Genomic DNA, 26,616 nt, shown 5'->3' with positions numbered 1-26,616 from the left:
GATTGGCGGAGGAGGGCGAGAAGGGGAGGAGGGGGGGGGGGAAGAGGGAGAGGAGCGCGCTTGGCGCCGCGCGCGCGTGCGGGGGGTCACGTGGCTTGGGCGGGAGGGAGGGGGGGTGGTGAGGGTGGTGAGGCGGCGGCGCATGCGCACACGGGGCCGCCGTCAGCTGAGCCGGGCCGCGGCCGCTGCAGGGAGCGGGGCGCCGCAGGTGAGGATCGCGCCCCCCCGTCCCCTTTCCACCTCCTTCACTCCCCCCTCTCACCACCTACCCACGCTAATCCGCTCCCCTCGCCTCCGTTGTATGCGTGGGGGTCTCCTGTCAGGGCCCTCAACGGCCGCCAACGGTCGCCAACGGCCGCCGGTGCCCGCCGCCGCCGCCATGATGGCCCGGCCCGGCCCGGCCCGGTGTGTGGGGTCTGTGGGGCTCCAGCACCGGGGGGGCTCCCCCGCTGTGCCCTGAGGGTGTTGTGGCACCGCTGTGCTGCTTGCCAGGGCCTGCCGGTGGTGGTTCGCTTGATAACGCCGCTGGTGAGGCCGGGGCGGTTTGTGTTCCTGGAGTTAGGGGTGGAAGCTGAGCCCTCGTGAGGTGATCTGCCCGTAAAATTCGTTTAAAAGTAAGGTAAGGGTGAAGGGGCTTCGTTCCGGGTGCTCTCATCGCTAGCCGTGACCCTCAGGTACGTGACATGTACGTATCAGGATCTATCCGTCCAAAGCGATTTCTTCTACATTTTACTCGCTTCTCCTATGACAAATTACAGCATTCGTACTCCAGTGGGGAATAAAAACAGTTTGGTGATAATTTTATTCATTGTAATGCAATGCTTCAGCGGAGCACACCAGCCATTTGATCCCTCGCAGTGTTTAAAATGCTAATAGGACTTGGTGAAGTGGAGAGGGAAGAGAAGGAAAACCTGCCAACAGCAAGCTGAAGCTGGTTCATGGGCCTGCCCACTTGTAGCACCTCAGTGAGCATGTGCCAAGTGTAGGTTGGCATTGCCGAGTGAAAGTTTGAACAACTACAAGGCAGATTCTTAATATATTGTGTAAATTGCTGAATTTGTACTGACTTTGGCACTCCGCAGGCCTGCAGCAGATGAAGGTTTGGCTTCTGTATGCAGTACTTTTAAAGGTGTTTTATTATTTGTTCGTAATTTTGTTACGTTTTATTAAACTAAGAATATGTGTTTTGAAGTCAGTGTCTACAGGTCTTTGAATACCCCAGAAATCTTGCAGATTATTTTTACTGTGCTTTCCAGGTTATTAGGTCAGGTCTTCTTGAAAACTGTTGTATTATTGTATGGCAGAAAAGGCTAGCGTTAATTCCATGATCAGGAGACAAAGCATGGCATTAATGTCAAACAACCAGAAGCATCAGTTTGGTAGGGTGGAGAAGGAGAAACTAAGACGAGGCTGGAAAATGTCAGCTGACATCAGCTGACTCTTCAAATGGGGGTTGAAGTCTCGTGTTGCAATAGTAACACAAGATCTCAGTTTCCTGAAAATGCACCCTTCCATTTTCCCAATCAAGAGCAGTTTTCTACAGATAGTGCTGCTATTAAAGTTCATCCAGGAGCGATTAGTACTACTTCCTTAATTTTCATACCATCTTAGATTAAGTTTAACTTTTATTTTGATCTAAGTATATGTTAACTGCTTTATAACTCAATATAAACTTGCAAAGTCTGTAGGCTTCAGTGTGCTTCAGTCTTTTTTTTTCCTAGTAGAAACTTGGAGCATTTATCTTCCAGATGCACACGGGTACTAGCATGACTTGTGGTCATCTGAAACAGCTGTAGACCAGCAGATTACTGGAGGATTCCCCTGGAGATGCATTTAGATGCACCTTGGTCCTCCTTTTGTGTTTTGATATCACAGTACTGTCTCTTCGAGTTCTCATGCTTGCTTGTGCTGAAGCTATGTTCCTAATTAGACATCCCCAGTCTTTTAAAAAGAGTGAAAGCATTACAGGAGAACTTGGTAGATCTATTTGGTTACTTTGGTGTTGACCAAAAAACGTTGCATGCTGTTGCTGGCCAATAATAGCGCCCTTATTTTATTTTATTATTATTTTTTTTAACTAAAGTGCATGGAAATATATTAGCACTTAGGCAGAAGTTACCACAGTGAACTAAAACAGATTTTCTTTCCCCAATACTTGTATCATTTTTTACAAAGAAAAGTATTATTATTTTTTTAGATTTGGAAATATTGAGGTATTGTTGAGCAATGGTATCCACATGATTGTTTTGAATGGAACACAATCAAGGAAAACAGGTGATTGGAACAATGGGGATATCATGCTTGTTCATTCTTACTCACTGTCCTCAGGCATGTGACTTCTTCAGCCTTCCAGCTGGATGGAGAGAAATGGGGATCTGCTCCAGCACAGGAAGCTGAATGAATCAACCCTTTCTGTCTGTACAGAGGCTAGGCTCCTTCTTCAGTAGGTGATTACGTACAGATCCATCATGCAAAACTGCCTTAGGTTGGATCTTCTGGATGTCAGCACTGGATCTTGGCCTTGTTCTGAAAAAGGGCTTTGTGTGTGTGTATTGTCATCATTCTCCCCTCCACCTTTGAAAGTGGAAGACTGAGCTTATACTAAACGTCTGGATTTGGTTGTATCTTGCAGCAATAAGTTCTACGATGTGTATCTGTAATTTTTGTTTTGGCTAGCTTATCTCATCTCTGCATGCATTTATTTCGCCTGCTTGTGTCAGATTCTCCTAAGCACCTCCCACTCAGAACAACTGACCTTCTCCCACTCAGAACAACTGACCTTTTGCTGCCAGCTTTTTGGACTTCTATATGTAATTTACCTAATAGCATCATTTCTGTACTAAAATGATATTCTTATTCTGAAACTGGTTAGAGATACATGGATAAATCCCGAAAGTCATAGTCTAGCAGACTTTATTCCTATCACTTAACCAAATAGCAGATGAAAATCCCGCTTAGCTGCTGAATTTATTTCCTAGGTCATCACTTTGGTTACTGCACTGAGCTTTTCTGACAGTAAATTTCAGTGTCACTGCTCAATCCAGAAATAGTTTGTCGGACAGTGATCTAATGCATGTGTGGTAGCTGTCGACAGCTCTTCTGTCATTGTTCACATCATTTTGGAGAGTCCATTGTGGCTCTTCTAGGATGTTGTAATCAAGGAGTACTAAAACTAGTATGAGAAGCTGCAGTCATGACCATGTGTCCATAGCACTGGGCCGTTTGCATTAGCATTTGCTTTTTTGCATTCCTGAGCAGGATAATGTTGAAGATGGTTGCTGCATCAATTAACAACTGAGATTTTTCCTGCTAGACCGTTAAATGAGCTGAAACTCATGCTGAAAGTTGACCTGTCGCAGATGCAAGCTCCTAAGGGACAGTGGTGCTCCTAGAGGGTGCCTCTGTTACGTGAAAGTAAATCTTTAGTGGGACAAACGTTTGGTCCTTCTCATTATTACATCATTATTTCATTTCTTACTGTAATAGAAAGTTTTAAAAGCAGCTCTTCAGAAAAACTCACATGGTGTTTCGTGGCTAAATGCAAAGAGCATTGATAAGGACTTCATAAAAGTCAATTTTGTTACTGAATTTCTTCTAGATCCATGAAATCTTGAGGGGTTTGTTATTGTGACAAATATGTGTCACCTAGTAGATATTCAGCCAACTGCCATCATACATAGTTTACGTTGGAGGGGCTCTGGCTGTTCTGAAGAATCTGTAAATACTTCAGGTAATTGAACATAAAATCCCCAAATGTGGTTTAACTTGCTTTAAAACATAAAGGTGAAGTTTTCCATTACAGGGAAAGTCAACCTCAATTTAATTTCCTTTTTATGGGAGTCCCATGCCAGTGTGTATATTTGTGATTCCAACCAGGTGTTTCATTACACCAAAGTGCTGGAAAAGAGTGCTTCTATCTCCGAGGTGTATTAGATCTTTTTTTAAAGGCTTTCATGCAAAATCATTCTTGATTCAGCCCTTCAAGCTAGCTGGTTTGTCCAATACATCACATAATAAAATGAAGAGTCCTTAATATCCCTATGAGAAATACTTCAAGTAACAAGGCCAAATGCACCTAAAAGCTGAGTGACTGTTTTATTTTATGAAAACAAGGGTGGATACTTAAGCTTTGCTGTAAGGTTGGTGAGGTTAATGAAAATACTGCTTGTCTAGGAGAAATGACAGACTGTTGCACAAAACAGATGGCTGCAGAACTTCTCAGCCCTAGCAGTCAGAAGATGGGATCAGGATGAGAAACAATGGTCACTGTAGGACACAGAAATGAATATTGCATTGGTGTTCTCTGTTACAGCTTGGATCTCTGCTGTGTTAGATCTTTATTCTGTGTGAAAGCCTATCAAGCCAAAGAAGGGGCAGGAGGCACTACAGCCTGAAAGGAATGCCAAATTTTTCACAGTTGGAAGCTACTAAACTAATGTAATGGCTCAGAAATCAGGGGAAGCTCATCCATTTCGACCTCTAAAGCTCTTCTGGAGAAGCCTTCTGGGCTGAGAGGAAAGAACCCCTGTAGAAAAATGTATTGTGGAACGCTGGGTGGCTTTTAAGCAGTCAGGTGGTGAAGATTTACTCACACAAAGTGGCTTCTCTGGAAACGGGAATATTTTAATTGCCAAAACTGGGATCTTTACTGATTCTAAGTACCGTGTGACCACTGCGTTTGAAGTCAGAAGGCTGGTTATCTACTGAGCTGAGCAAATCCCCAGTGGGTCAAAGCACTTATGCAGTGAATGAGTTGCAGGTCATTCCATAGCTCTGAGTGAGCATTATTTACACAAATTCCTGACCTACCAAGAGCAGAGACAACCTCAGTGTGCCCTGTGGCAAGTGGAACCGTCTGAATATTTAAATGGGAGGCTGTCTGTATTGTTGAGTTTAGGAAACAAGGATACCTCTAGTTCTGGGCTTAGGGCATGAAGGTTGGTACAGTCAGTGCCTCAATACTGTGATGTTCGTTATGAAGAGCAAACTAAGGCATGTTACAGGAGGTAAATCCTGCATGATTCTCTTATGTTGCAGCTGGTAACGAAGTTGGAAGATAGTTGTTGGCACACCAGAGGGCTGTGCTGCCATTCAGAGGGGCATAAACAGCCTAGAAAAAATGGGCTGACGGGAGTCTGATGCTGTTCAACAATGGCAAATGGCAAGCCTTGCACATGGGGGAAAAAGGGACACAGATTGGTTGAGGGTTTGGAGCATCTCTCTTAAGAGGGGAGGCTGAGAACTTAGGTTTGAGAACAGAAAGCTCGGAGAACCTGACCACAAAGTGCATAAATTCATAATGAGAGCCACAAGGGAGATGGAGCCAGACTCTTCTCAGTACCTGTTGAAAGAACAAGAAGCAGTGGGCACGAAGTGAAATTCACAGGGTTCCCTTTAAACATCAGAAAAAGCTTTTTGTTTGTTTCTTTACTGCGAGAGTGATGGAACACTGTGCAGAGAGTTTGTGGAGTCTCCATGCTTGGAGGTCACCAGAACCCAGCTGGACGATCTGCAGAGGCGCTCTCCAACCTCAGGAATTCTGTTATTCGGTGCCTGAGCAACCTGGAATCGTTTTCCTTGCTGTATTATGGTAAAATTGCAACTGTGTGGTGTGAAGGAGCGTTTGTCCTCCGTTCCCAGTGACCTGTGTCAGAGCTCTGGCCATGCTGTTCCTTCCGGGAAAATCTCCCGGACTGTAGGTGCAGAAATGCTGCTGAACTTCTGCATTTGTCTAGTAACTCCGGCACTGTACTTTTTAATACTTCCTCTTAAAAATATCATCTGTTCAAAGGGGAAGTATGAAGTGTCCAACTTCCAGCAAATCCACATCAATGATTGCCATATTTATGGGACTCCTGCAACACATCTTTGTGCATCTGGATAGTGGGATTTGTGCCCTCTATCTATTTCTTTGGAAAACTTTATTTGCCTCGGTTTTACTGCGTCTGCCTGTTAGGCTTTCCTGGATATTGAATGTATGGGCTTGTATTCTAACTCTGTTTTCCTACCCAAGAAGTCGAAACACATTGCTCTGTTTCAGATGCAGTAAAATCCGTGACCTTACTTCAGATTTACTCCAGCAGAATGAATCCAAGCGCTGTTGACTTGCTAACATGATGTTGCTGCCTCTGAACTGCGAGTCTTGCGCTATTTAATACTGCTTTGCTTGGCGTATTTGAGCATTTGTGCCAACATGACATGTTGCTTACCCTCGAACCTGCAAAGATGACCTCGCAAACTTGTGACAGTTGCAGGGAGCTCTTGGGATCACGCGTTTTTTTTGGGAGAGACCCCTCAGCTTCTCGTCCTTTGTACGATATGCAGGACAGTGTCAGTGCCTGCTGATCTTTGGCACCACGTGCACGTGGCTGTCGCTCGGTGCGGAGCATCAGTCGGTGTAGCTGAGGCGTTGGCTATCATGCAGCTGCATCCACGCTTCTGCCGACGAGGGGGAGGGCTTTTATGTTAGCAGTGGTAAGCCCCACAAGATTATTTTGCCAGGAATCAATACCTATGCTTAAATCCTCCAGCAATTAGCATTGCGGTGCTGTCAGCGCCTCCCTGGGCACTCTGTCGTTAAACACTCGTGCTGGTAAGCTGGTGGGGAGCCGAGCGCACCGGCACGGATCTGTTACACCGGAGGCAGAAAGCAGGCATCTCTCTCTCCCTTTCTCCAGGATTTTTATGCATCCCTTGGAGCCCGCTGCTGAATTATTTGGGCTCAGTCCTGGGCGCCATGGAGGGCGCAGATGGGAGCTCGGCCGGGCTTTAGGTAGCCGCGTTTGCTACTGCGGCATTCCTCAGCGCTGGTGGGAGAGAGACTGATGACTCATCAAGTCAGGTGGCTGTGCCTCTGCTGTGTGTCAGAAATTTCGTTCCCCTCTGCAGCAGGCTTTCTCATCCCTGTGTACAGGGGCACCAGAAGGACAATTTTTTTCCCAAGTGGTGATGCTTAGCTGCTGAATTCTTGCGCCGCTTCGTTCGCGGGGGTCTGCGTTCCTCTGTATTTCTGCAAAATAAGGTAAGACTCTGTGGTTACCTCAAATACTCACGGATTTTCTTCCTTGCTGTAAGGAGGCTCCTTCTAAAAATCTCACCGGAGTCTTAATTTTGAAGAGATCTTTGTGGCTAGGCAGATCGTTGTGCAAACTGATCAAATGTTTGAGGCAGAACCAAGGAATGGTAACAGAAAACAGCACCGAGAGCAGCATACTTTCATTGCGGGGGGTTACCCCGCAATGTAATATCACTGTGCTGGGGAAAAATCAAGATAGAAAATCGTGTTTGCTGGCTATTTCTTCTTTAACGGCGACTAAAGTGTTACTTTAAAGCACCCTTCAGTCTGAGATGTTACTGCAGCACGTAATATTTTGATTTGTGGCACTGTGATGCAGAATACGACCATGTTAGAGCTTAAAGCTTGTTTCAAATTAATAGTTGAACAGTTTGAGAGAAGGAAGGTTACTAATTTATAAGTTGTGGAAGATACAAGATGCATTTTTGTTACGATATGGGGGTTAAAATTAAAATTAATACCTCGTGTAGGTGTGCTAGTAGAGTTTGCTGGAGTGAGCTGCATATCCTGTGCTGGCGAGAGGCCTCTGGAAGGCTGTAAGAATCAGCAGGTTTCCAAAATGGCTAGCTGCTGTGGCTTCGGGGGTCAGTATGTGCTGTCTGCCCACACATGAAGCGATGCTCAGCAAATTCTGGCACGCTTGAGGGAAGTCGTGTTATCAAGGCAGACATGTAACAGCGCAGGCAGATAACATTTCTGCCCTCTGAGACATTTCCATCCAAAATAAACATCTAAGGCTGATATGCAACGATGAGAAAGCAGTGCAGAGACAAATAACATTTTTTTCTTAATCTGCACTCAAGGCTAAAAGATGTGTAGCCCCTTAAAGAAGGGGTCAGCAAAGGTGAGGAAGAATTCACTGCTTCTTTTACGCTTGAAGCAGGAGTTGGCTCGCACTTTAAATGGGGAAGGCTGTAGGAAGAGCAGCCACAGGAACAAGAGAGGCCAATGTTGGGTGTGAGGATGTTGCCTTTTAACTGTGGAATGACAGTTTTGAGGTGGTTCTTTGCCTCCCTGAAAAATAAATGCTTGCTTCAAGCAGCAGCTTCAGGTTTTGACTTGGATACGAAAAGTTAATTTAAATTGAAGCTGGCCAGTATTCTTCCCACTTTTGCTTACCTTGGTAATTTGAGTCTTTACTAGGGGACTTCGTACTGTCCAGTCACCAAAGAGTGCCACTGATTCACTTAGGAAAAAATGGTTTAACCCTTTCTTTGTTGTGCTCCTCTAGAAGGTTTGGTAGTTGTTTCGTGCAGTTTGTTGAAGTGAGCATTTTGGGTGGGTTTTATAAGACCGGCTGCATTTTTTTTTTTCAGTACAAACAGTAATTGTGCTCGAGTTTTGCAACATTTTAATTGTCAGAAGCAAAGAAAAAGAGGAAACGATCGTGTTGGTCCAATTAGAACCAGCTCTTACCAGTTGCTCAGGGACTGCAGACTGCTTTGTGAGGCCCTCCCTCTGCCACTTGTCAGAGGGGAATTCTGAAAAATAAGCAGTGAAATTCAAGTCATCTTCAGGGCCCGAACAATAGGCAGCTTAAAGGCTACATTGCCATTTTAGAGAGTAGGGGGATCTCACAGATGCCTCACTTAGAGAAGCTTTGAGCTCTGAGTTACCAGCTCCACTCCAGGCTGGTAGCGACTGAGTCACGATCAACTGTTGGGGTGGCTGCTGGGAGAGGAACCCCTGGTAGCCGTGTTACACAACCCACTCCAGTGAGAAACGCAGCCTGGAAGAAGCTGCTCATCGGGACAGATAGGCAGAGGATCTGTAACGTAGTGTTAAAGAGATGGAAAATAATCATAAGATTTAAGGATGGCAAATACCAGCTACCGCAGGGTCAGGTCGAGCTTCTCGGGGGGGGCTGTGAGTGTGCACAGATGCAGCACGAGGTTCGCAGCGCTGGGTAGGCCCTGGTGATGAGCAGAGCACGTCGTGTGCTGGGGCTACCACGCTGCAGCTTCCACCAGCACTGTAAAAGTGTCAGTAAGGTAGAAGTGGGCAGACATTTGCCTTGCTGTGCTTGAACACCGCTCCGTTTCCAAGGTAACACAAAGCATGATAAGGGCTGACAAAGCAAAACCCTGAACTGCTCTTATTGGCGCCAGAAGCAGGACAGCCCAACCGCCAATTACAGGACAGGCAGGGATCCGTGAGGTCTGCTTCTAACGAGCTTTTCCTTGTTTCACTTCTCTAGGCAGCAAATGGCAAGGCTATTGTTTCACTGTTGTGCGGTGGGTTTTTTTGGCCATTATTCAGCACAGTTCTTCTCTAATGCTCCACAGGTTTCACCAAGAGCAAAGACTGCCTCAAACCTTTTGCTGACTGTGAGGGATGTGGAGCAGACTTTCACGTTTGAGTGCTGGTGCTTGTCATTTTATTTATTTATTTATTTTTTGCTCTGAACACTCTGATTCAGCAATCTGAGATAGCAAAATTCGAATTTCCACAACTAATATTTGAAGTCTTGCTTTTTAAAGAACCGTGGTGGTAAAGCAGCCCCAGAACATTCTGCATACAGCATCAGAATCATGGACTCAGAATCGTGGAAAACTCTGGGTTTTGAAGGAGGCTAGATGAGACGTGGATGGCAGAAGAGGTTCTCCACTGTTTAAACATCTTGTTCTTTGGCTTGAGAGAAGACCAGCAGTTTTAGGGTATTTTTGGAGTGTGTCTCTTCTGTGCAGCATATTGGGGAGTGATGTTTCACTGTGTGTGTCTGCAATAGTGGAAACCAGTTCTTGTTTGCTTAAACGAGTTACTTTTTAACATTCTGTTGCTTTAAAACCAGAGTGGGTAAGGTGCTTCGGGCTGTATGAGTTCAGAATTATTCAGTGTTTTTTCTAAATGGAAACAAAATGTGCAGAGGGAAGGGAGAGAAGGAACTTCCTGCATATGCTTGTGTTCTGAAATTACTTTTTTCTCTTTTTCCTTCTGTACAGTTAAATAGACAAAATGGACTTCTCCAAGCTACCCAAAATCCGTGATGAGGACAGAGAGGCATTTGTTGGCTACGTCCATGGAGTCTCAGGACCTGGTAGGTATTTCATAAGCAAAATCATAGCTTCTGTTTCATCTAGTTTATTATTAATCGAGAAATATTATTACTTGTTAACTTGGAAGAAGTATCATAAAGTTCTGGGTGGGATTTTTTTTTTTCCTTTTTAAGAAGGATCGCTGCCTTTTACTCTGATAAAAGATTAAGAAATATACTAGCAAGGTTTTAAGGCTAATTAGTTTTTTTTGAAAGATATAATGACCAGTAAGCAGGCTGAGGAATAATATTTCAAAAAAATAGTTAGCAAGCATTCTTGTTGAGATAAAGCCACTTGTTCAGGAAACTGCATGAAGCTTCTCTATAAACGTATGTGATGCTTAGTCTGTTCTCACTGATCATAGAATCATAAAGTCTGGCAAAGCCCTCCAAGATCATCTGGTCCAACCATCCCCCTACCACCAATGTCACCCACTAAACCATGTCCCTAAGCACCACCTCCAACCTTTCCTTGAACACCCCCAGGGACGGTGACTCTCCACCACCTCCCTGGGCAACCCGTCCCAGTGCCTGACTGCTCTTTCTGAGATGAAATGTCTCCAAATTTCGAACCCAAACCTCTCCTGGCACAACTTGAGGCCATTCCCTCTGGTCCTATCACTAGTTACCTGTGAGAAGCAGCCAACCCCAGCTCCCCACAGCTTCCTTTCAGGTAGTTACAGAGAGCAATAAGGTCTCCCCTGAGCCTCCTTTTCTCCATACTAAACAACCCTAGATCCCTCAACTGCTCCTTATAGGACTTGTGCTCCAGACCCAATCCCATTTGACCCTTTGCACTCTGTAACACTCAATTCTCTGCCATTGTCAGGCTGCCCTGTGTTACCACACAGAGTGTGTGCTGCAGGTGTCAGGGAGGGTGGCAGTACGTGGTGGTATTACAGCTGGGAGAAGGATGACTGCTCCTCCTGTTTTATCACCTTAAATGGTTTATTTGGGTTCTGCTATTAACAGCTTTTGAATTACATGCAAACTGTACTGGCTTTTCCTCTCCCTCAAGAGATGAAGGAAAGCATAGTAATGTGAGCACAGAAGAAGAGCATGTATTTTTGGTAGTGAAGCTGCTTTGAGAAACTTCCACGGCTTGTATGTACCTAAAGAAAAATGCCTGTTCCTTAACTGCAAATGGGATACGATATAAGACATGATAAATTTTGTCCTAAAACCCTCTGTAGTAAAAGCAACACCCTGTGTAGTAGTCCATGTACAACCTGCTAAAATCTAAGTCAACATGGTAGAAGGCTGCAGGCCCAAACTTTGTTGTAAAGTAGACTTCATCTGTAGGAGGTTAACTAAATGGCTTGAAATACACATCCTTTTTCTACAAAATAATATCAAAATAGAGTTCCCTTAAAACTTGCGCAGATGTCTGCCACTTCAGACATAAAGGTATGTGTTGCTTTTAGCAAATACCCTGAAATTGATCTGTGGATGGAAGCAGTTTGTTAGTATGAAACGTTACTGAGCTAAACAGAAATTCATAAACTTGAAAATGCAAGTCCCCAACGGCATCTTGCTGTAACTACCAGGTATCAGGTGACCTTTTGACATTTTCTTGTATGCTTTAATTTAATCAGAAGGGGAAGTGGCCCAGCTAACTTAAAGGGAGAAGTGACTATTGAATATGATGCCTGCGAAGTCCAGTGCACCTCCAAAACCCTTAACGTTCACCATCTGTCAGGATACACCAGAGGATTTGTCTGCGTACTATGCTCTGATAGTATTGTCTTATGAACATAAAGGAACAGTGTAAAATGTGAAAAGAAGGCTTTTTTTTTTCTGTAGGCTTTTAAACTAAAAATATCAGGACTTGTGGCAGCCAAGTTATCCCTTTGTTAAATCAAAACTGTGCTTCTGATTTGGGCGAATACCAGGCGTGTGCTCTCCAATTCTTACTGACTCCTGATGAGCAAATTTGCTGAACGACAGGAAAAACATTCACGTGTGTGTCTGTCTTCTGCAGTGGTCACCGCTTGCAACATGGCAGGAGCTGCCATGTATGAGCTGGTACGAGTAGGCCACAGCGAACTGGTGGGGGAAATCATCCGACTGGAAGGTGATTTGGCAACTGTCCAGGTGTATGAAGAAACGTGTATCCTTTTCGGGCCTGTTCAGTCCAGAACACGGCGATGGTTATGGTAAAGGTGATGAGCAAAGCTGGCTGGGACCAGCGCTTGGTAGTTCCAATGCCAGCAGGCAGCAGCATCTGTTCTGCCACATCTTTTGTAAATTCTGACACTTTTGAGGTAAATCTTACCTTGTTTGGCTGTGTGACAAAGAAATTCCTGTTATTTTATGTAGAAACCAAGTAATATATATTGAAGTTCACGTGAATTCAAGTATTACAGCTCCTTGCTAACAAAGTTGTTTGACAGATGTTGACCACGATTGGCAAAACTACCAAGCAGTAGTATTTGTCATAGTTTTTTTCTTTGCTTCTGAAAATTCTGCTTGTATTGCACTTCAGAAGGAAATGCAGAGTGGGCAGGATTTCTTCTGGACAGACTATTCCGACAGATGTGATAAATTCTTCTTTTTGCTTCTGTATTGTGCTTGTGGAGTCTGTGTCCAGCCAAGGCACAGCCTGTATTCTGAAATCTAGCCTTAAAGTGGATTTCCTGTTGCAAGTGTAAAAGAGAACATAAGAGCAGTTCTTTAAACTTGAAGCCAGACTATTTTTTTCTCAGTCTTTTAAACTTAAGAGTTGGCTCTGCCTGTGTGTAAAGGCCAGGAAAAAGCCTGCGCTGACTCCCAAAGCTTTGTTTTGGAGAGTTGGGTGGTAAACTGGTTACTAGACTGTGTCTGTACCTAATAATTTGTGATTTTAGTTGGCTCATCGTTGCACTATTTAGTAGCCTTCCATCAATACATTGAACAAGTCCAACGTCTAAGTATTTCTTACTCTTAGATCTCTCATGAGAGGATAATGAAGGCTTTCTGAGGTCAACTTGCATTTAACCTCTCAAGTCTTACATAGGCTTTTGGGGGTTTCTCTGGTATTCTGATAGGGCCTTTTGCATCTTTGGAGCTCATAGACTGGACAGCTCAACATTAGAGATGAGGGAAATGCTAATCTAAGACAAACGCTCTTTAAAATTAGGTGACATGCTTCTCAAATGATGATATATAACATTAACAAAAATACCATATTAAGGTTAGAAAGATGACTTAAGAGTATGATGATGTGGATGTGATGCCTTCTTCCCTGTCCTTGGTCTGGATGAACTTTTCCTCAGCCAATCTTCAGCTGGTGTCTCTGTAGGAGATCCAGTACTGCGTACTGGCAAACCCCTCTCGGTGGAACTGGGACCTGGCATTATGGGAGCTATTTTTGATGGTATCCAGAGGCCTCTGTCAGACATCAGCACTCTGACCAAAAGTATCTATATCCCTAGAGGTGTCAATGTGTCCGCTTTGAGCCGAGATGTCAAATGGGACTTCACACCTTCTAGAAATTTGCGGGTAGGTTCTGGTAAGCCTTTCGTCCTCTCATGCTCCTCTCCTCTTGGAGTATAGAGCCACAGCAGAGTGTGAAGGCTGTCACTGCTGGTAACCATGGTTACAATGAATTAAGTTCATGAAAAGGGGTGCAAGGAGGAGTTAGGGATATATGAGAGTGAGGACTAGACAAGCATCGTGAAAACTTACCCTGTGTGACTTACTGGGTGTTGTTGCTGCATATGGAAAACTTTCAAAGCTTTAATTTACTTGCAGCACTATAAAGAGCCTAGTGGAATTGCACTAAACACTAGCAGGTGCTACCTCTGCAAAAAGAATAACAACAGCACTCAGTGAAGGTAGCCTTAGAAGTGGAAAATATCATAGCTTTAGCCCTTGGCGTATGCTTTTTTTTTTAATTATTATTATTTTTTATTCCAGTCCTTCAGGTTAGCATATGCTGTCCTTTCTCTACTTAGCACATTAGGCTGAGAGGTATAGAAGGAACAAGGAGAATTCCTTGCACCAGTCAGTAATTGCTTCAGTCTAAGCCTTGAAATGCTTCTGAACACACGTAGTATTGCTAGCAATGTGATGTTGGAGCAATGAGTTATGTAAATGGGCTGCTGTGCTGTAACAAAGCACTTACAAAAGAAGTAATCACGGTACTAGACTTAATAGCTATGGTTATATGATTCTTTGTCAGCGTTTTTTTTTTTTAAACTAGAGTTCTCACTTATGACTAATAGACTTGTTCTGATTTCAGGTCGGCAGCCACATCACGGGTGGAGATATTTATGGCATAGTGAATGAAAATTCCCTTATCAAGCACAAAATCATGCTGCCCCCACGGAACAGGGGTACAGTCACATACATTGCTCCACCGGGAAACTATGACACTTCAGTAAGTCTCCCAAACAGCGGTTACCAGGATATTCCATGTCTCTTTCATAGGGTTGATGTACCCTTCCTGTTCTGTATGAAGTTCTATATGAAGTGTGCAACTGTTTGCTTACTTCAGATGTCTGGTGCTCTTTGGTAGGATGTTGTCTTAGAGCTGGAGTTTGAAGGTGTGAAGGAGAAGTTCACTATGGTCCAGGTTTGGCCTGTACGTCAAGTCCGTCCTGTTACTGAAAAGTTACCAGCGAATCATCCTTTGCTAACTGGCCAACGGGTGCTGGATGCCCTCTTCCCGTAAGTATTACCCTTAATTTTCTAGTATGGAAGAAATCTCTTTTAGGGGAGAGGGCGGTGTTAATTTCTTAAGGGCAAACAGACGCCAAACCTTCACTTTGTATTTGAACATAAATCTAAAAAGAAAAACAAAACAATGAACAGAAGAAAAAAAATATCCACACCTAGTTGATAATATTGTTTGATAATATATCTGCCAGGAGAACCTACTAGTGGAAAAAGGTTAAAAGGAAGTTTGACAAGATAGTTCTTGTTCATTAATCCAGCAAAGAACTGACAAGTCTACATGGAATCCTACCAAATCTACAGAAAGACTATAGCTTTCAAGCTTGGATATCTCCATTTGAGCACATGAGTAGGATCTGTTTCCATGGTCTTGAGGTTGTGCATTTCTAGAATCACTACTTACGAAAACTATCACGCAGAATTGTAACTCAAAATGCCCTTTTAAATGGCTAACCTCCAAGGCACTGAATTTGGTAATTTTTGGTCCTAAAATATTGTGCTTTTTATTCTTATAATGCGCACTTAAGTGCAGTTGATACTCTTTTCTTGACGTTTGCATTCCATCAGTGCTTCCAGCTGTGAAAACAACCATGTTTCAAGCCTGAAAGCAGAGCTGTTGTACCAGCATAACTCACATAATTCAAGGGCAGTAGAAGGAAAGGGTAGTTTATTCCCTCAGTCTTCTGGTTTGGTGAAATACCTCTGTGCTTCTCACCTAGAACACTGAATGTTACTCCTGTCGTTCTGCTTTTAATTACACAGCTTTATTGGAATTATTATGAGATGGGAGAGAGTTGTTCTTGAGTTCCTTGCAAATCAGAGTCCCTTTTCTTTTCTCAGGTGTGTACAAGGGGGCACAACAGCGATTCCCGGGGCCTTCGGCTGTGGGAAGACTGTGATTTCCCAGTCTCTCTCAAAGTACTCCAACAGTGATGTCATCATTTATGTAGGCTGTGGAGAACGAGGAAATGAAATGTCTGAAGTGCTGAGAGATTTCCCTGAGGTTAGTACGGAGAATTCATGGAGATTAAACCATTTTGGAAAGACTTGCTATTATACTGTATTGTTACTGAGTACAATTTCTTATTGGCATAGTGGCTTGAAAAGATCTTCCTGGCTGTTAGTTCTGACTGTAGTAGCAGAAATTACTTTTGGCTCATTCAGGAATGACTTCAGTGGCCCCTCAAGAAACATCTGGGCTAGTATTTGAATGTGCTTTTTAATTTGTTTAAAATAAAGCCAACATGAATGCCTGGGTGTAATTTATAAAGATACTACTTTTTATTGGCGTTTTCTCTCACTTTTCTAGCTTTAGCACATGTAGCAAATGCAGCATTTGGGTTTAAAGGATGCAGTAGAAAATACCTAATTAAAAAAAAAAAAAAAAAATGCAACAGGTTCCGTCCTGCCTGTTAGATATTTGTGGATTAGTTGTGGCACAGCCTTCTGTAAAGTAAGGGAAAGAGCAGATAGTCTGAACTGTTAGGTTGAAACTCCACTGTTAGAAATGAGGGGTAGAAATCTTGCTTGTGTCGATTGCAAGATGAGGATGCCAAGCTGGAGAGCGGCCATGAAAAAAGTAGATCCCAGGATATTTTTAAGAGTTCTGCCTGAATGTCAGGATGTGCGTTCTGTTGTTCACATGCTTGTGAGACTTCATCTGAGAGATGTATCTGGGTTTATGTCCAGTTGTCAAAAATGATCTCAGATTGGTATAGGTGGGAGAAAAAACGCTCTGTTTCCTCATGGACTTAGGAGGGGAGGGTAAGATATTTGGCTCTTCTGGCCTAGTAAAGTGAGGCTGAAAGAACATAATGTACTACCTGACGCAGTGGATCTGTCATCACTCATTTGTGGTAAGAAGTGGGTTTAATAGGGATTGCCGCTTGCAGAAGGTGAAATGAGGCTGAGGTGTGTACGTTAGGGCTAAGCTGTGTGCAATCTGGACGGGGAAACTGTGTAGCGTCCTGAAATCTTGTATCTGGTCGCTGCTTTTGTTAGACTGGCTGTGGTACAGCGTCCTGATACAAGGTGAGAACTACAGTTTAAATAATTAGCTGAAGTAATTGTTTTGTCTTGTTTTTCCCCTTTTAGTTAACAATGGAAGTTGATGGCAAGGTAGAAAGCATCATGAAGAGAACAGCTCTGGTTGCAAATACCTCCAACATGCCTGTGGCTGCCAGAGAGGCCTCTATCTACACTGGTGAGATTTACAGCAGGCTGGAAAAGGCTCTGTGTGTAGAGCAAGCCATCATGCTCTAATATTTTCAGTTCCTGAGATGGTTGGTACCATGAAACATGCTTAATTACAGAAATCGACCCTTTCAGGCCTTGTCTTTCTAGTGTCACAATTGAATTTGACTTGCTTGTATGTAACTATGATCTCCACTCATTAATTCTTGCTTATAAGTTGAACTTGCCACACCAGGTCTCATTTAGATTTGCCCCATGTATTAATTATGTAAGCTTACATTCTTCATGAATTGCTTTTTACTGACAAGTACAGCTACTCAGTGGGCAGGAATAGTGCTCTCTGAGTCGTCTGCTTTCCTTTGCAGCCTCTTAGAGTTTTTTGTTTTGTTTTTTAATATTTTTAATGAAAAGTTGTCAGATAAAACATCTTTTCTGACATTTGTGTTCTGGTAGCTTAGAAAGGAAGGAGACATTTTAGAGTAAGAAAAGGCTTTGTTCATGGTTTCAGTGAGGCAAAGAACACTGGCAATGATATTGCCCTGTCTCCTTCAAGAAACACACAGAAATATAAGATGGGCCAGAGTGGTTTGTATGCAAAAATGGGGAGAGTGAAATAAAATAAACAAAAAAAAAGGCAGCATGAACATGATCTTGTGGGAAGAAAGAGTACCTTTCAGTCTCTGTTGACATCAGAATGTGAACTTAAATTATTTATTTTGTTTGCCTCTTACATGAAAGTAGAATTCCTTTCTGAACTGTATCCTGCAGCGTGCTGTTGTCTTTGTTCTAGGAATCACCCTGTCTGAGTATTTCCGAGACATGGGCTACCATGTCAGCATGATGGCAGACTCTACTTCCCGATGGGCTGAGGCCCTCAGAGAAATTTCGGGACGACTGGCTGAAATGCCAGCTGGTGAGTAGTCCTTTCCTCAGTCCGGTCTTGTAAATGCGTCCTTTAAACTCAGAGCCTTTGACTCGATTCCTGTGTGTTGATACTTGCAGACAGCGGTTACCCAGCCTACCTTGGTGCCCGTCTAGCCTCTTTCTATGAGCGAGCTGGCAGAGTGAAGTGTCTGGGAAATCCCGAAAGGGAGGGCAGCGTCAGCATTGTTGGAGCGTGAGTGTTTCTTTTATTTACACTGGCTGCAGTTCTTCCCGTATATCTTTGTAAGTCAAAGTGCCTTCAGAGAAGAAGGCCTCGTTGCTCTGTCCAGCTGCAGAGCTACAGATCTGTAAATAGATGCTTAGTCTCTGTTCACCCTTAAGTAATGCTAAAACGTGCATAGGGGCAGAAAGAATGAGCATGGAGGGTAGTTCTGTGAGGTGTGGAGTCACAGTCGCAGCAGTCAGTCAGCAGCTCCAGGAAGAGTGTCATTAGCACTGGCACTGCAAGGGATGTCAAACCAGGGAGAAGGGAAGGGAAGGGAAGGTTTTTACCTGTTTGGGAAGGCATGTCAAGCCCAAATGGAATTGAATTGGTTATAGTATAGATAAATATGTGATATTTACCTGAAATAATTTCAAAGGGGGATATTTTCTGTAAAATAATCTTTTCACTGTGTCTCAAACTGCCCTATCAGCATGCCTATTGAATCTGTTCCTCTTGAGATGGGTTTGGTAATCCAAGCTGGAGTTACTACCTGAAGCTAAAGCGAAGAAAATCATACCTTGATATCACCAATCAGTTACTGAAATAACTGTAATCCATGGTACGCTTGGTATCACCTCTGTGTAAATGCGCTGCCACTATCATGCAGCAGAAGCTTGCGATCTGTTATTTATGTGAAACGGTGCTAGCCTTGATTGTTCCTGTGATCACTGACCTGAGTAGTCATATGTTTGGTACTCCAGCTTAAACCGTGACAGGGATTCTGATTATTTCTCCTTCTGTCTTCCCGCTCAGTGTCTCTCCCCCAGGTGGCGACTTCTCAGATCCTGTCACATCAGCTACGTTGGGCATTGTGCAGGTACGTCCCTCAAGCTGCAGCTCTTTTGCCCACACTGTCAGGCTCAAAATGGTTTTGCTTCAGTACCTTTGTGCCAGTGCTGATGTGAGAGCTTTGATTTCACAGAATCACAGAATTTCTAGGTTGGAAGAGACCTCAAGATCATCGAGTCCAACCTCTGACCTAACACTAACAAGTCCTCTACTAACCCATATCCCTAAGCTCTACATCTAAACATCTTTTAAAGACTTCCAGGGATGGTGACTCCACCACTTCCCTGGGCAGCCTGTTCCAAAGTCTAACAACCCTTTCGGTAAATAAGTTCTTCCTAATATCCAACCTAAAACTCCCCTGGCGCAACTTTAGCCCATTCCCCCTCGTCCTGTCACCAGGCACGTGGGAGAACAGACCAACCCCCACCTCGCTACAGCCTCCCTTGAGGTACCTAAAAAGAGCGATAAGGTCGCCCCTGAGCCTCCTCTTCTCCATGCTGAACAAGCCCAGCTCCCTCAGCCGCTCCTCGTAGGACTTGTTCTCCAGGCCCCTCACCAGCTTCGTCGCCCTTCTCTGGACCCGCTCAAGCACCTCCATGTCCTTCTTGTAGCAAGGGGCCCAAAACTGAACACAGTTGATACAGGCAACTTTGTAGGGTGCTTTGGAAAATGTTCTAACAGTGTAAGAGGTGACTTTACGAGACGGTCTCTGAACTGATGTGTTTGAGAAGCCTTTGGAAGAGGGAGAAGAGGTGGCAAATCCTGCCAACAGTGACTGCTCGGGAATATCCGTGTGCCTCCTGATTGCAGCCCTTCGAGCTGCACTTGAAGCACGGCCACTCATGGCTAGGATGGAAAGTGAAGCACTTTTAGTAGGTACATCAAAATCAGGAAAAAATCCTCACAGCAGTTGACTGGGAGAGGAATATCTTGCAACTGGTTGCCAATCCCTGTTTTGGGAAAAGGAGCAAAGTTAAATAGAGCTCTGCTTAACTAGGCTCCACTAGTGACATTGTTACTGCATATTCCTCTGTTAGGAGGAGTCTCAAGCTAAATTCAGCTTAAACAACTTCTTCATTTTTTGAGATACGTGTTTGAAAGTCGCTGCTATAGTTAAATTAGCATAAAGCAGGTTTTCTTTTTCTTTCTCAGGCTTCTTTGTGATAGCCTTTGCTGTGTTGTTGGCTCAGACTTGCTGGTTGTGTTGTGATTTTGTGTGTGTGTGTGTTTTCATTTTGCTTTCAGTTATTTTGTTTTGCTTTCAGTTTGAAAAACTAGGGGATCTTTCTGGTTCTGGCAGGTTTTCTGGGGCCTGGATAAGAAGCTGGCACAACGCAAACACTTTCCCTCTGTCAACTGGCTGATCAGTTACAGCAAATACACGCGCGCTCTGGATGAGTACTACGACAAGCATTTTACAGAGTTTGTCCCTCTCAGAACAAAGGCAAAAGAGATCCTACAAGAAGAGGAAGACCTTGCAGAGATTGTGCAGCTTGTGGGGAAGGTGAGTAGCCAGCTGGGAGGGAACAGGGGGTTTGTGAGCTGTCCTCCACTTCCTTACTGCAAGCACAGGCTTTTGACCATATCCTAGGCCAAACTTGATGGATACTGCATCGTGGAAAAAAGGCAAACGTTCGCTGGGAGATGCCAGGCTCTCCTGCATTTAACCATGCTTCTGTGAAACTTTCTTGTATGTTATTTGACTTCTAATGACACATATCTTTTTGGATTTGATAAATCTTGTCTTGAGGCTCCTTTTCTCATGTAAATTAGATTGCAGGGCATCTAATGGTGGAGTTCAGAAACTTCGCTCCAGTGTTCAAGTCCTGCTGAAGTGCCCTGTATTGCAAACTGCAATAGCACTCTGTTGGAAGTAGACCTTGTAAGAGAGATGATGCAGACGGACCTTTATTTTTAGTAGCCTGGAAAGTTACAATTTCTCAGAAACCATGTTCCCAGCAGCAGAAGAGAGGTGCTGGTATTTACAAGTTGGTACGCAGAAACAGAAGTGGTCTGCTTGTTCTAAAACTGGCGGTTATCTAGTTTCTGTATGGAGACCTGTGACGTGACACATGGCTCCATTTTACAGGCATCCTTTAATTTCCTTCCTTCACTTCACTGTTTTGGATGGAGCGCTGAACTTGGACAGCAAAATTTCCCCGGAGAGCTCTCAAAAGGGACCAAGTGAAAACTGTTTTAGCTTAGCACTGTACATATGATAATTGAAAGGCGCCCAGCACATATTTGAGAGTAATTTAATTCCATGGTACATAGGCAAGCTGTGCTGATTTACAGGGTACAGCTAATGCTTGGTAACACGTTGCAACTACTGTTGTTTGAAGAAAGTTTGGTCCTGATGCTAGCCCTGTTCACCGATGTTCTAGCCCAGCTAAGAGGAGGCCTTTCACCAGATCTTGCCTAGCAGAGCTCTCTTCTTTAGATATGCCTTGGAAGGAAAGGAAATACCATCTTAGGGCCTTCTGCAATTTCTTTCTTACAAAAATAGGTTCTAAAAGACTACTTTACAGAACAGGATAGAATGGGTTTCTTGTCACGGAAGTGATACTGAGCCTGGTGGTTGTAACTGCGGGTGGTGTTCCCACTACAGAAGCACTCAGACTGGTAGGGAAGAGTGAGTGCCCTGTGGTGCCAGTAATAACTCTGCAGCAGGGTTGTGTCCGCCCTGCACAGTACAACATACTGCTGGCATCAACGTCTTTATTTTTCTTGACTGCCACAAAGGGAAAGCCCACGGTTAGCTGTGGAGGCTCCTATCAAATCCTTATATTATTTATTGATCTAAAATGCTGAGATCTTGCTGTTCTTCCATGGATATCAGAATTTTAGGGAAGGGCGAATGGTTTTACTTCTTTATGTAGGAAGGTAATGTTTCAATGTATCTCTTAACTAAGAGGATAGATTTAGATTAGATATCAGGAAGAATTCTTCCCTGTGAGGGTGGTGAGGCACTAGAACAGGTTGCCCAGAGAAGTTGTGAGTGTCCCATCCCTGTAGGTGTCCAGGATCAGGTTGGATTTGGCCTGGTCTAGTGGAAGTCTGTGCTCATTGCAGGTGGTTAAAACTAGATGGTCTTTAAGGTCCTTTCCAGCCCAAACTATTCTGTGATTTCAGTGGAGCTGAGTACCAAACTAACGGTGGGCCTTTCTTTCTAGGCTTCTTTGGCAGAAACAGACAAGATTACCTTGGAGGTTGCCAAGCTGATAAAAGATGACTTCTTGCAACAGAATGGTTATACGCCTTATGACAGGTGAGGTCTGAATCTGTAGCTCTCTTGTTAATCACTAGAAACTTAGATATGTTCTATGACGGTGTGTGCCTTTGGGTTATGTTGCTAAGGCAAGGAATGCTTGTATGGGACAGAGGTGCACAGGAAGTACCTTGATGTATAGAAACAATAATGAGGAACCTTCTGTGGCAGTCACTTATCCATTAAAAAAGAAACTTTCTGTGTGTTGAGCCTCTGGATTGTTCTTATCATAAAAATACTCCCGTTCCTGTGAGCAAAGAAACTTGTGGAACTGTCAGGTTCTCCCAGGCTGCTTGCAGAAGGCCTAATCCCATAACGGACCAAACAGGAAGAAGGACTGAATGTGAGAGTTGTACAGTGATGGTTACTGATCTCCTGTTTTGTTCAGTGTTTGGGTGTTCAGGAAACCTCACTTCAGGGTGATTGCCTTTGCCTCTAATAGGTCCCACATTTTTGATTAGGTGAATCGTAGGCTCACTATCTCCTTTGACAGCATGTATCAGAAACCTGTGGAATAGAGCAGGCTGTTATCTCAGGTGAGAATTCAGCATTGTTGTGAAGGCAGAAGCAAAGGCTGGTCCTGTTCCAAGATGCCTGACGAATCTTCTTCTGTTCCATCAGGTTCTGCCCTTTCTATAAAACCGTGGGAATGCTCTCCAATATGATTGCATTTTATGACATGGCACGCCGTGCTGTAGAAACCACAGCCCAGAGTGACAACAAGATCACGTGGTCCATCATCCGAGAGAACATGAGCGAAATCCTCTACAGACTTACCTCCATGAAATTCAAGGTATGTTTGTTTGTAGGTCTACACATTGGATTATCCTCTGAGTAACTTCGGTATCCATCTTTTTAAAGTGCAGCTTTCCTACTCCTCTCTTAAAACACACGCAGAGCTTGCTGGTCATAACATTTACTGCTAGGACAGTAACCTGTGGCACTGTCTGATGTCGAAGTAGCTAAGTAATATTCTCTAAAAAATGCGATGCTTATTTTAAAACTCTTATAAACCAGTATCACAAATCTTTCAAGACTTAATGCCATGAGATAAAATTATGTTTAAAGTTGAGCATTCTTGTGTGCCAGTGTTCTATTCCTGCAGGGTACCGGCTTGTTTCTGCAACAAGCAGATCCCTGGTATATATTCTGAAACCATCAAGAACAAAACAAGATACACTTGGGCGTGGGAGCTTGCTTGAGAGCTGGTTATGTGGAAATAGGGGAAGTAATACTTTCATTTACAAACCCTGGCCACTAGAAGACATCTGGCATGCAGCGTAGCAGTGGATAGGCATGGCTGAAAAATAGAATCTGTAGAATTAAAACGTTGTGTGGAGGTGGCCCTCTAACACAGTAATAGTTATGAAAGAAAAAAATGTGTTTCCTGAGCAACAGCCTAAAAGGCATATGAACTTAAATGTCCTGCTGTCTGTGCACTTTGGAGTGATAGGTAATGCAATCGTACTTGTAAACACAGAGCACTCACCAAGAGCTGCACTGACCTAGAGGAACGTAATGCTGAGAGGGGAATGGTGAAGGCATTTAACAGATTTCATAGCTTTTGACTGCTGTTGCTTCTTTCAGGAAAGGCCTTGGAGCCTCAGAACAAGGCTGATTGTTACAGTATTTGCCCTTGCCTTGCCTGAAAGGTATTCTGAGGAAAATGCAGCTGTTCAAAAATGTCCTTGAGCTTGTTAGGATTTCACAAGGCTATTTAAATTAACCGATCAACATCTGAGTGATGGCAAAGTAACTCTTGCATTTACAGGGAATGCACCCCCAAAAATACAGCAGAGCATTTCTCTGAGTCACAAGAACCTTACTCCATTTGCTCTTGGGACAGGAGCTGGTAGGAGCTGCAGATCCAGGAGCTGCAGCTCTTGGATCACACAGGACTAAAAAAGACGCTAAGCATTATTGGATCCTCTCCAAATCAGTTGCTTTTCAGTAGGTAAAGTAAGCACTGCTCATGCAAATAATTCTCTGTTCAGCATCCACTCTGCCTGCTCGCTGAATGTGGGAAGTGGATGAGATTTAAATCCTGGGGCTGTTGCTGAGACAAAGGACAGACAGAAAGCAGACACGGAGCTATAACTGCCTGCTCTGTAGTTAGCAGGTGTTAATGCTGAGGTCAGGAAACGATAGCACTGGCAAAGCAGGGTTGTCTCGAGTACTGGAGGCTTTTTGAGACTGATCTGTTCATCCGCCGTGGTGTTTTCCAGGACCCTGTCAAAGATGGTGAAGCAAAAATCAAGGCAGACTACGCTCAGCTGTTTGAGGATATGCAGAATGCGTTCCGCAGTCTGGAAGACTAGACTCGGCCTCTGTGACCACTCCGTTTTGTCCTCCAAATTCCTCATCTCAACTCCTCTGCTTCCCTACCTTACAAGAATGATGCAACAGTACTTGAGTTGATAAATAGCCCCGTTTCCCTGTTCATCCTCAGTGTCTTTACAAAACATTCCTCTCAGTTTGTGTTCGGCATTGCTTTGTGTGTCTGAAATGGTGAGTGACGTGCGAATGGGCCCGGCTGAGTGAAGAAATGCTGTTGTACACTTCTAGGGCAGGCAAAACGTCCCCTTGCCCTCTCCCAGCTCTCTTGGTAAGCCGTCTCTTGCCGTGGGACCCAACCAAGTGAGCTGCACTGGCAGAGGAGGTGTAATCTTAATGCAGTCGTGTGGTACGGTCTGAGCTGGCAGTGGTAAGGGCATTTAGGTCTAGCACTTTGCTAAGTGACTATCATGAAACTCCCTATTCTGAAGCAGAATTTTTGACCATACTGTGATGACCAAAGTTCTTCACTACCCTGGCCTTTCTGCAACCTCCAACCGAGCCTGTCGGTATCGAATTGTGGTAGTTGTGGCTCTCTCCAAGAAAGGACCGACTAGAAGATGAGCATGTACAAGTAGCCAGTATGCTTTTGTACACTGGAGAAACAGAGTTTTATTTTCCTACCTAATACAGATGGGACTGTTGGACTGAGCATCAGCTAAAGTCAAAGCCATAGCTGCTCGGTTTCCAGCAGATTTTCGCCTTCTCACATCCCACTCACCCCATAAAAATTCACAACACTCAGCTGCTTTAGTTTGTGAAGCGTGGCACTGCTGCTTCGTCCTACAGGCCGTAACGGGCTGTGGCAATTCCGTGCGTGGACCAGGAACGCAGTCCTTCCTAGGTGGTGCTCTCTACCAACACTTGCCTCCAGTGCAGTGTCCAGGTTGCTTTTAGGCAAAGCAAAGCACGTGCTTAACCTTCCCGCCCCACCTCTGCCTCCTTGGCCTGTTTGGCAGTGGCACAGGTCCTCGGTTCGCGCGTAAAAATATGCCGTGATGTAAAGCTGCTGGGGCTAGGGGGTGAGGAGGAGGAAGGGCAACAGTACAGAGCGGATTTACTTCTGCCTTCTTGATTATGATGCAAGAGAAACCGGTGACTTCTGCACCATGCTCTGGAAGCACAGTCAGTCAAGCAGCCGAAACTGCTGTGTCTCGGGCTCGCTTATTGGCAAAACTAGATTTGAGGTGAGGAGTGAGCATAGCGCAGCCTTGCTGACAAATTTCAAGTGCCAGCACTCCGAGCGTTGCTGCAGAGAGAGCAAAAGATGCTGTCATCCTCTCCAGTCTTTGGGCTCTCACTTGGGTCAGACAACATCTAACGCTTCTTTGTCGTGCAGCACCGCGCCTGGCTGGCAGCTGCTGACTTGGTATGGTCACCAAACATAACTTGTGGCTGACACTGGCAGTGGCCTGGTTGTTTAAGCATTCATTCCGCACTGAAGTGTTCTTCCACCAGCTGCCAGCTTTGAATAGTAGTGGTGCAAAGGGATCTTGGCGCTAAGGACCAAACGCTGCCACTCCCGTTACGGTATCAGCTCGCTGTTTGCCATGGAAAGCCCAGCCAAAACCTAAATGGATTTCCTATTTTTGGTTCTCCCAAAAGAAACTACTACTACAGCTGATACTCTGGTAGTGAATGGTTAGGTTTACAGTTCACGAAACTTTCAGTGAATGCTGCTTATTTTAACGATGAGCATGTGTGAATGAATAGTCACCACTCAAGCTCTTGCTGGATTCCTCGTTGTTCATACCCTTCAGCACTGTACTATGTAGCATTTCATGCTAGAAAACAGATGTTCTTATCTCTTTAAATAGAGGATGTTATAAACTTTACAGAAGATGTCTAAGATAATGCAGTTCTAATATTTATTGTGCTGTACCTGGCCCTGACGTGTGACCAGTTCAAACAGTTTCATATATATTTTTGTCTTTTTTTTTTTTTTTTGTGTCTCAGTTTTCAGTGTTGAGATTCTGATGTTCACTGTGTACTGCAAGTCTTCCCTCCACAGAGGTGGGAGGAACAAAAAGATGGGCAGAACCCAGCCACCTACTTTATCTTGTATATTTCATAATGTATGTTGCTGGAAATTGTGTAAAAAAGATTAAAAAATTGTT

General features: G+C 44.1%; 1 protein-coding gene across 2 annotated transcripts; it reads left to right on the top strand.

Annotated features, from left to right (window-relative positions):
* The first annotated feature begins 143 nt into the window (after positions 1-143).
* ATP6V1A (ATPase H+ transporting V1 subunit A) lies at positions 144-26,601 on the top strand. Of its 2 annotated transcripts, none has more exons than XM_032186424.1 (15): positions 144-208; positions 10,018-10,112; positions 12,091-12,219; positions 13,375-13,589; positions 14,332-14,469; positions 14,608-14,759; positions 15,606-15,768; positions 16,860-16,968; positions 17,749-17,871; positions 17,961-18,075; positions 18,862-18,925; positions 20,198-20,401; positions 22,071-22,165; positions 22,787-22,958; positions 24,391-26,601. In XM_032186424.1, exons 2-15 carry the CDS (start codon positions 10,031-10,033, stop codon positions 24,481-24,483), a joined length of 1,854 nt encoding a protein of 617 aa, XP_032042315.1. In that variant the 5' UTR covers positions 144-208; positions 10,018-10,030; the 3' UTR covers positions 24,484-26,601. The 2 variants fall into 2 exon arrangements, with proteins under 2 accessions (XP_032042315.1, XP_032042306.1); XM_032186415.1 differs by lacking the exon at positions 144-208 and adding an exon at positions 6,793-7,021.
* The last annotated feature ends 15 nt before the right edge of the window (positions 26,602-26,616 follow it).

The sequence above is a fragment of the Aythya fuligula genome, chromosome 1, assembly GCF_009819795.1.
Source record: "Aythya fuligula isolate bAytFul2 chromosome 1, bAytFul2.pri, whole genome shotgun sequence".
NCBI lineage: Eukaryota > Metazoa > Chordata > Aves > Anseriformes > Anatidae > Aythya > Aythya fuligula.
The sequence above is the reverse complement of the archived record's forward strand: the minus strand, read 5'-3'. Positions and strand labels throughout refer to the sequence as shown.

Excerpts from the sequence above, each read along its gene's own strand:
- ATP6V1A (XM_032186424.1), top strand. The coding sequence starts at position 10,031 with ATGGACTTCTCCAAGCTACCCAAAATCCGTGATGAGGACAGAGAGGCA. Across the intron at positions 12,220-13,374 it reads CCAGGTGTATGAAGAAACGT|CTGGTGTCTCTGTAGGAGAT; the intron begins GTATCCTTTTCG and ends GCCAATCTTCAG. Across the intron at positions 22,166-22,786 it reads GGTTATACGCCTTATGACAG|GTTCTGCCCTTTCTATAAAA; the intron begins GTGAGGTCTGAA and ends CTGTTCCATCAG.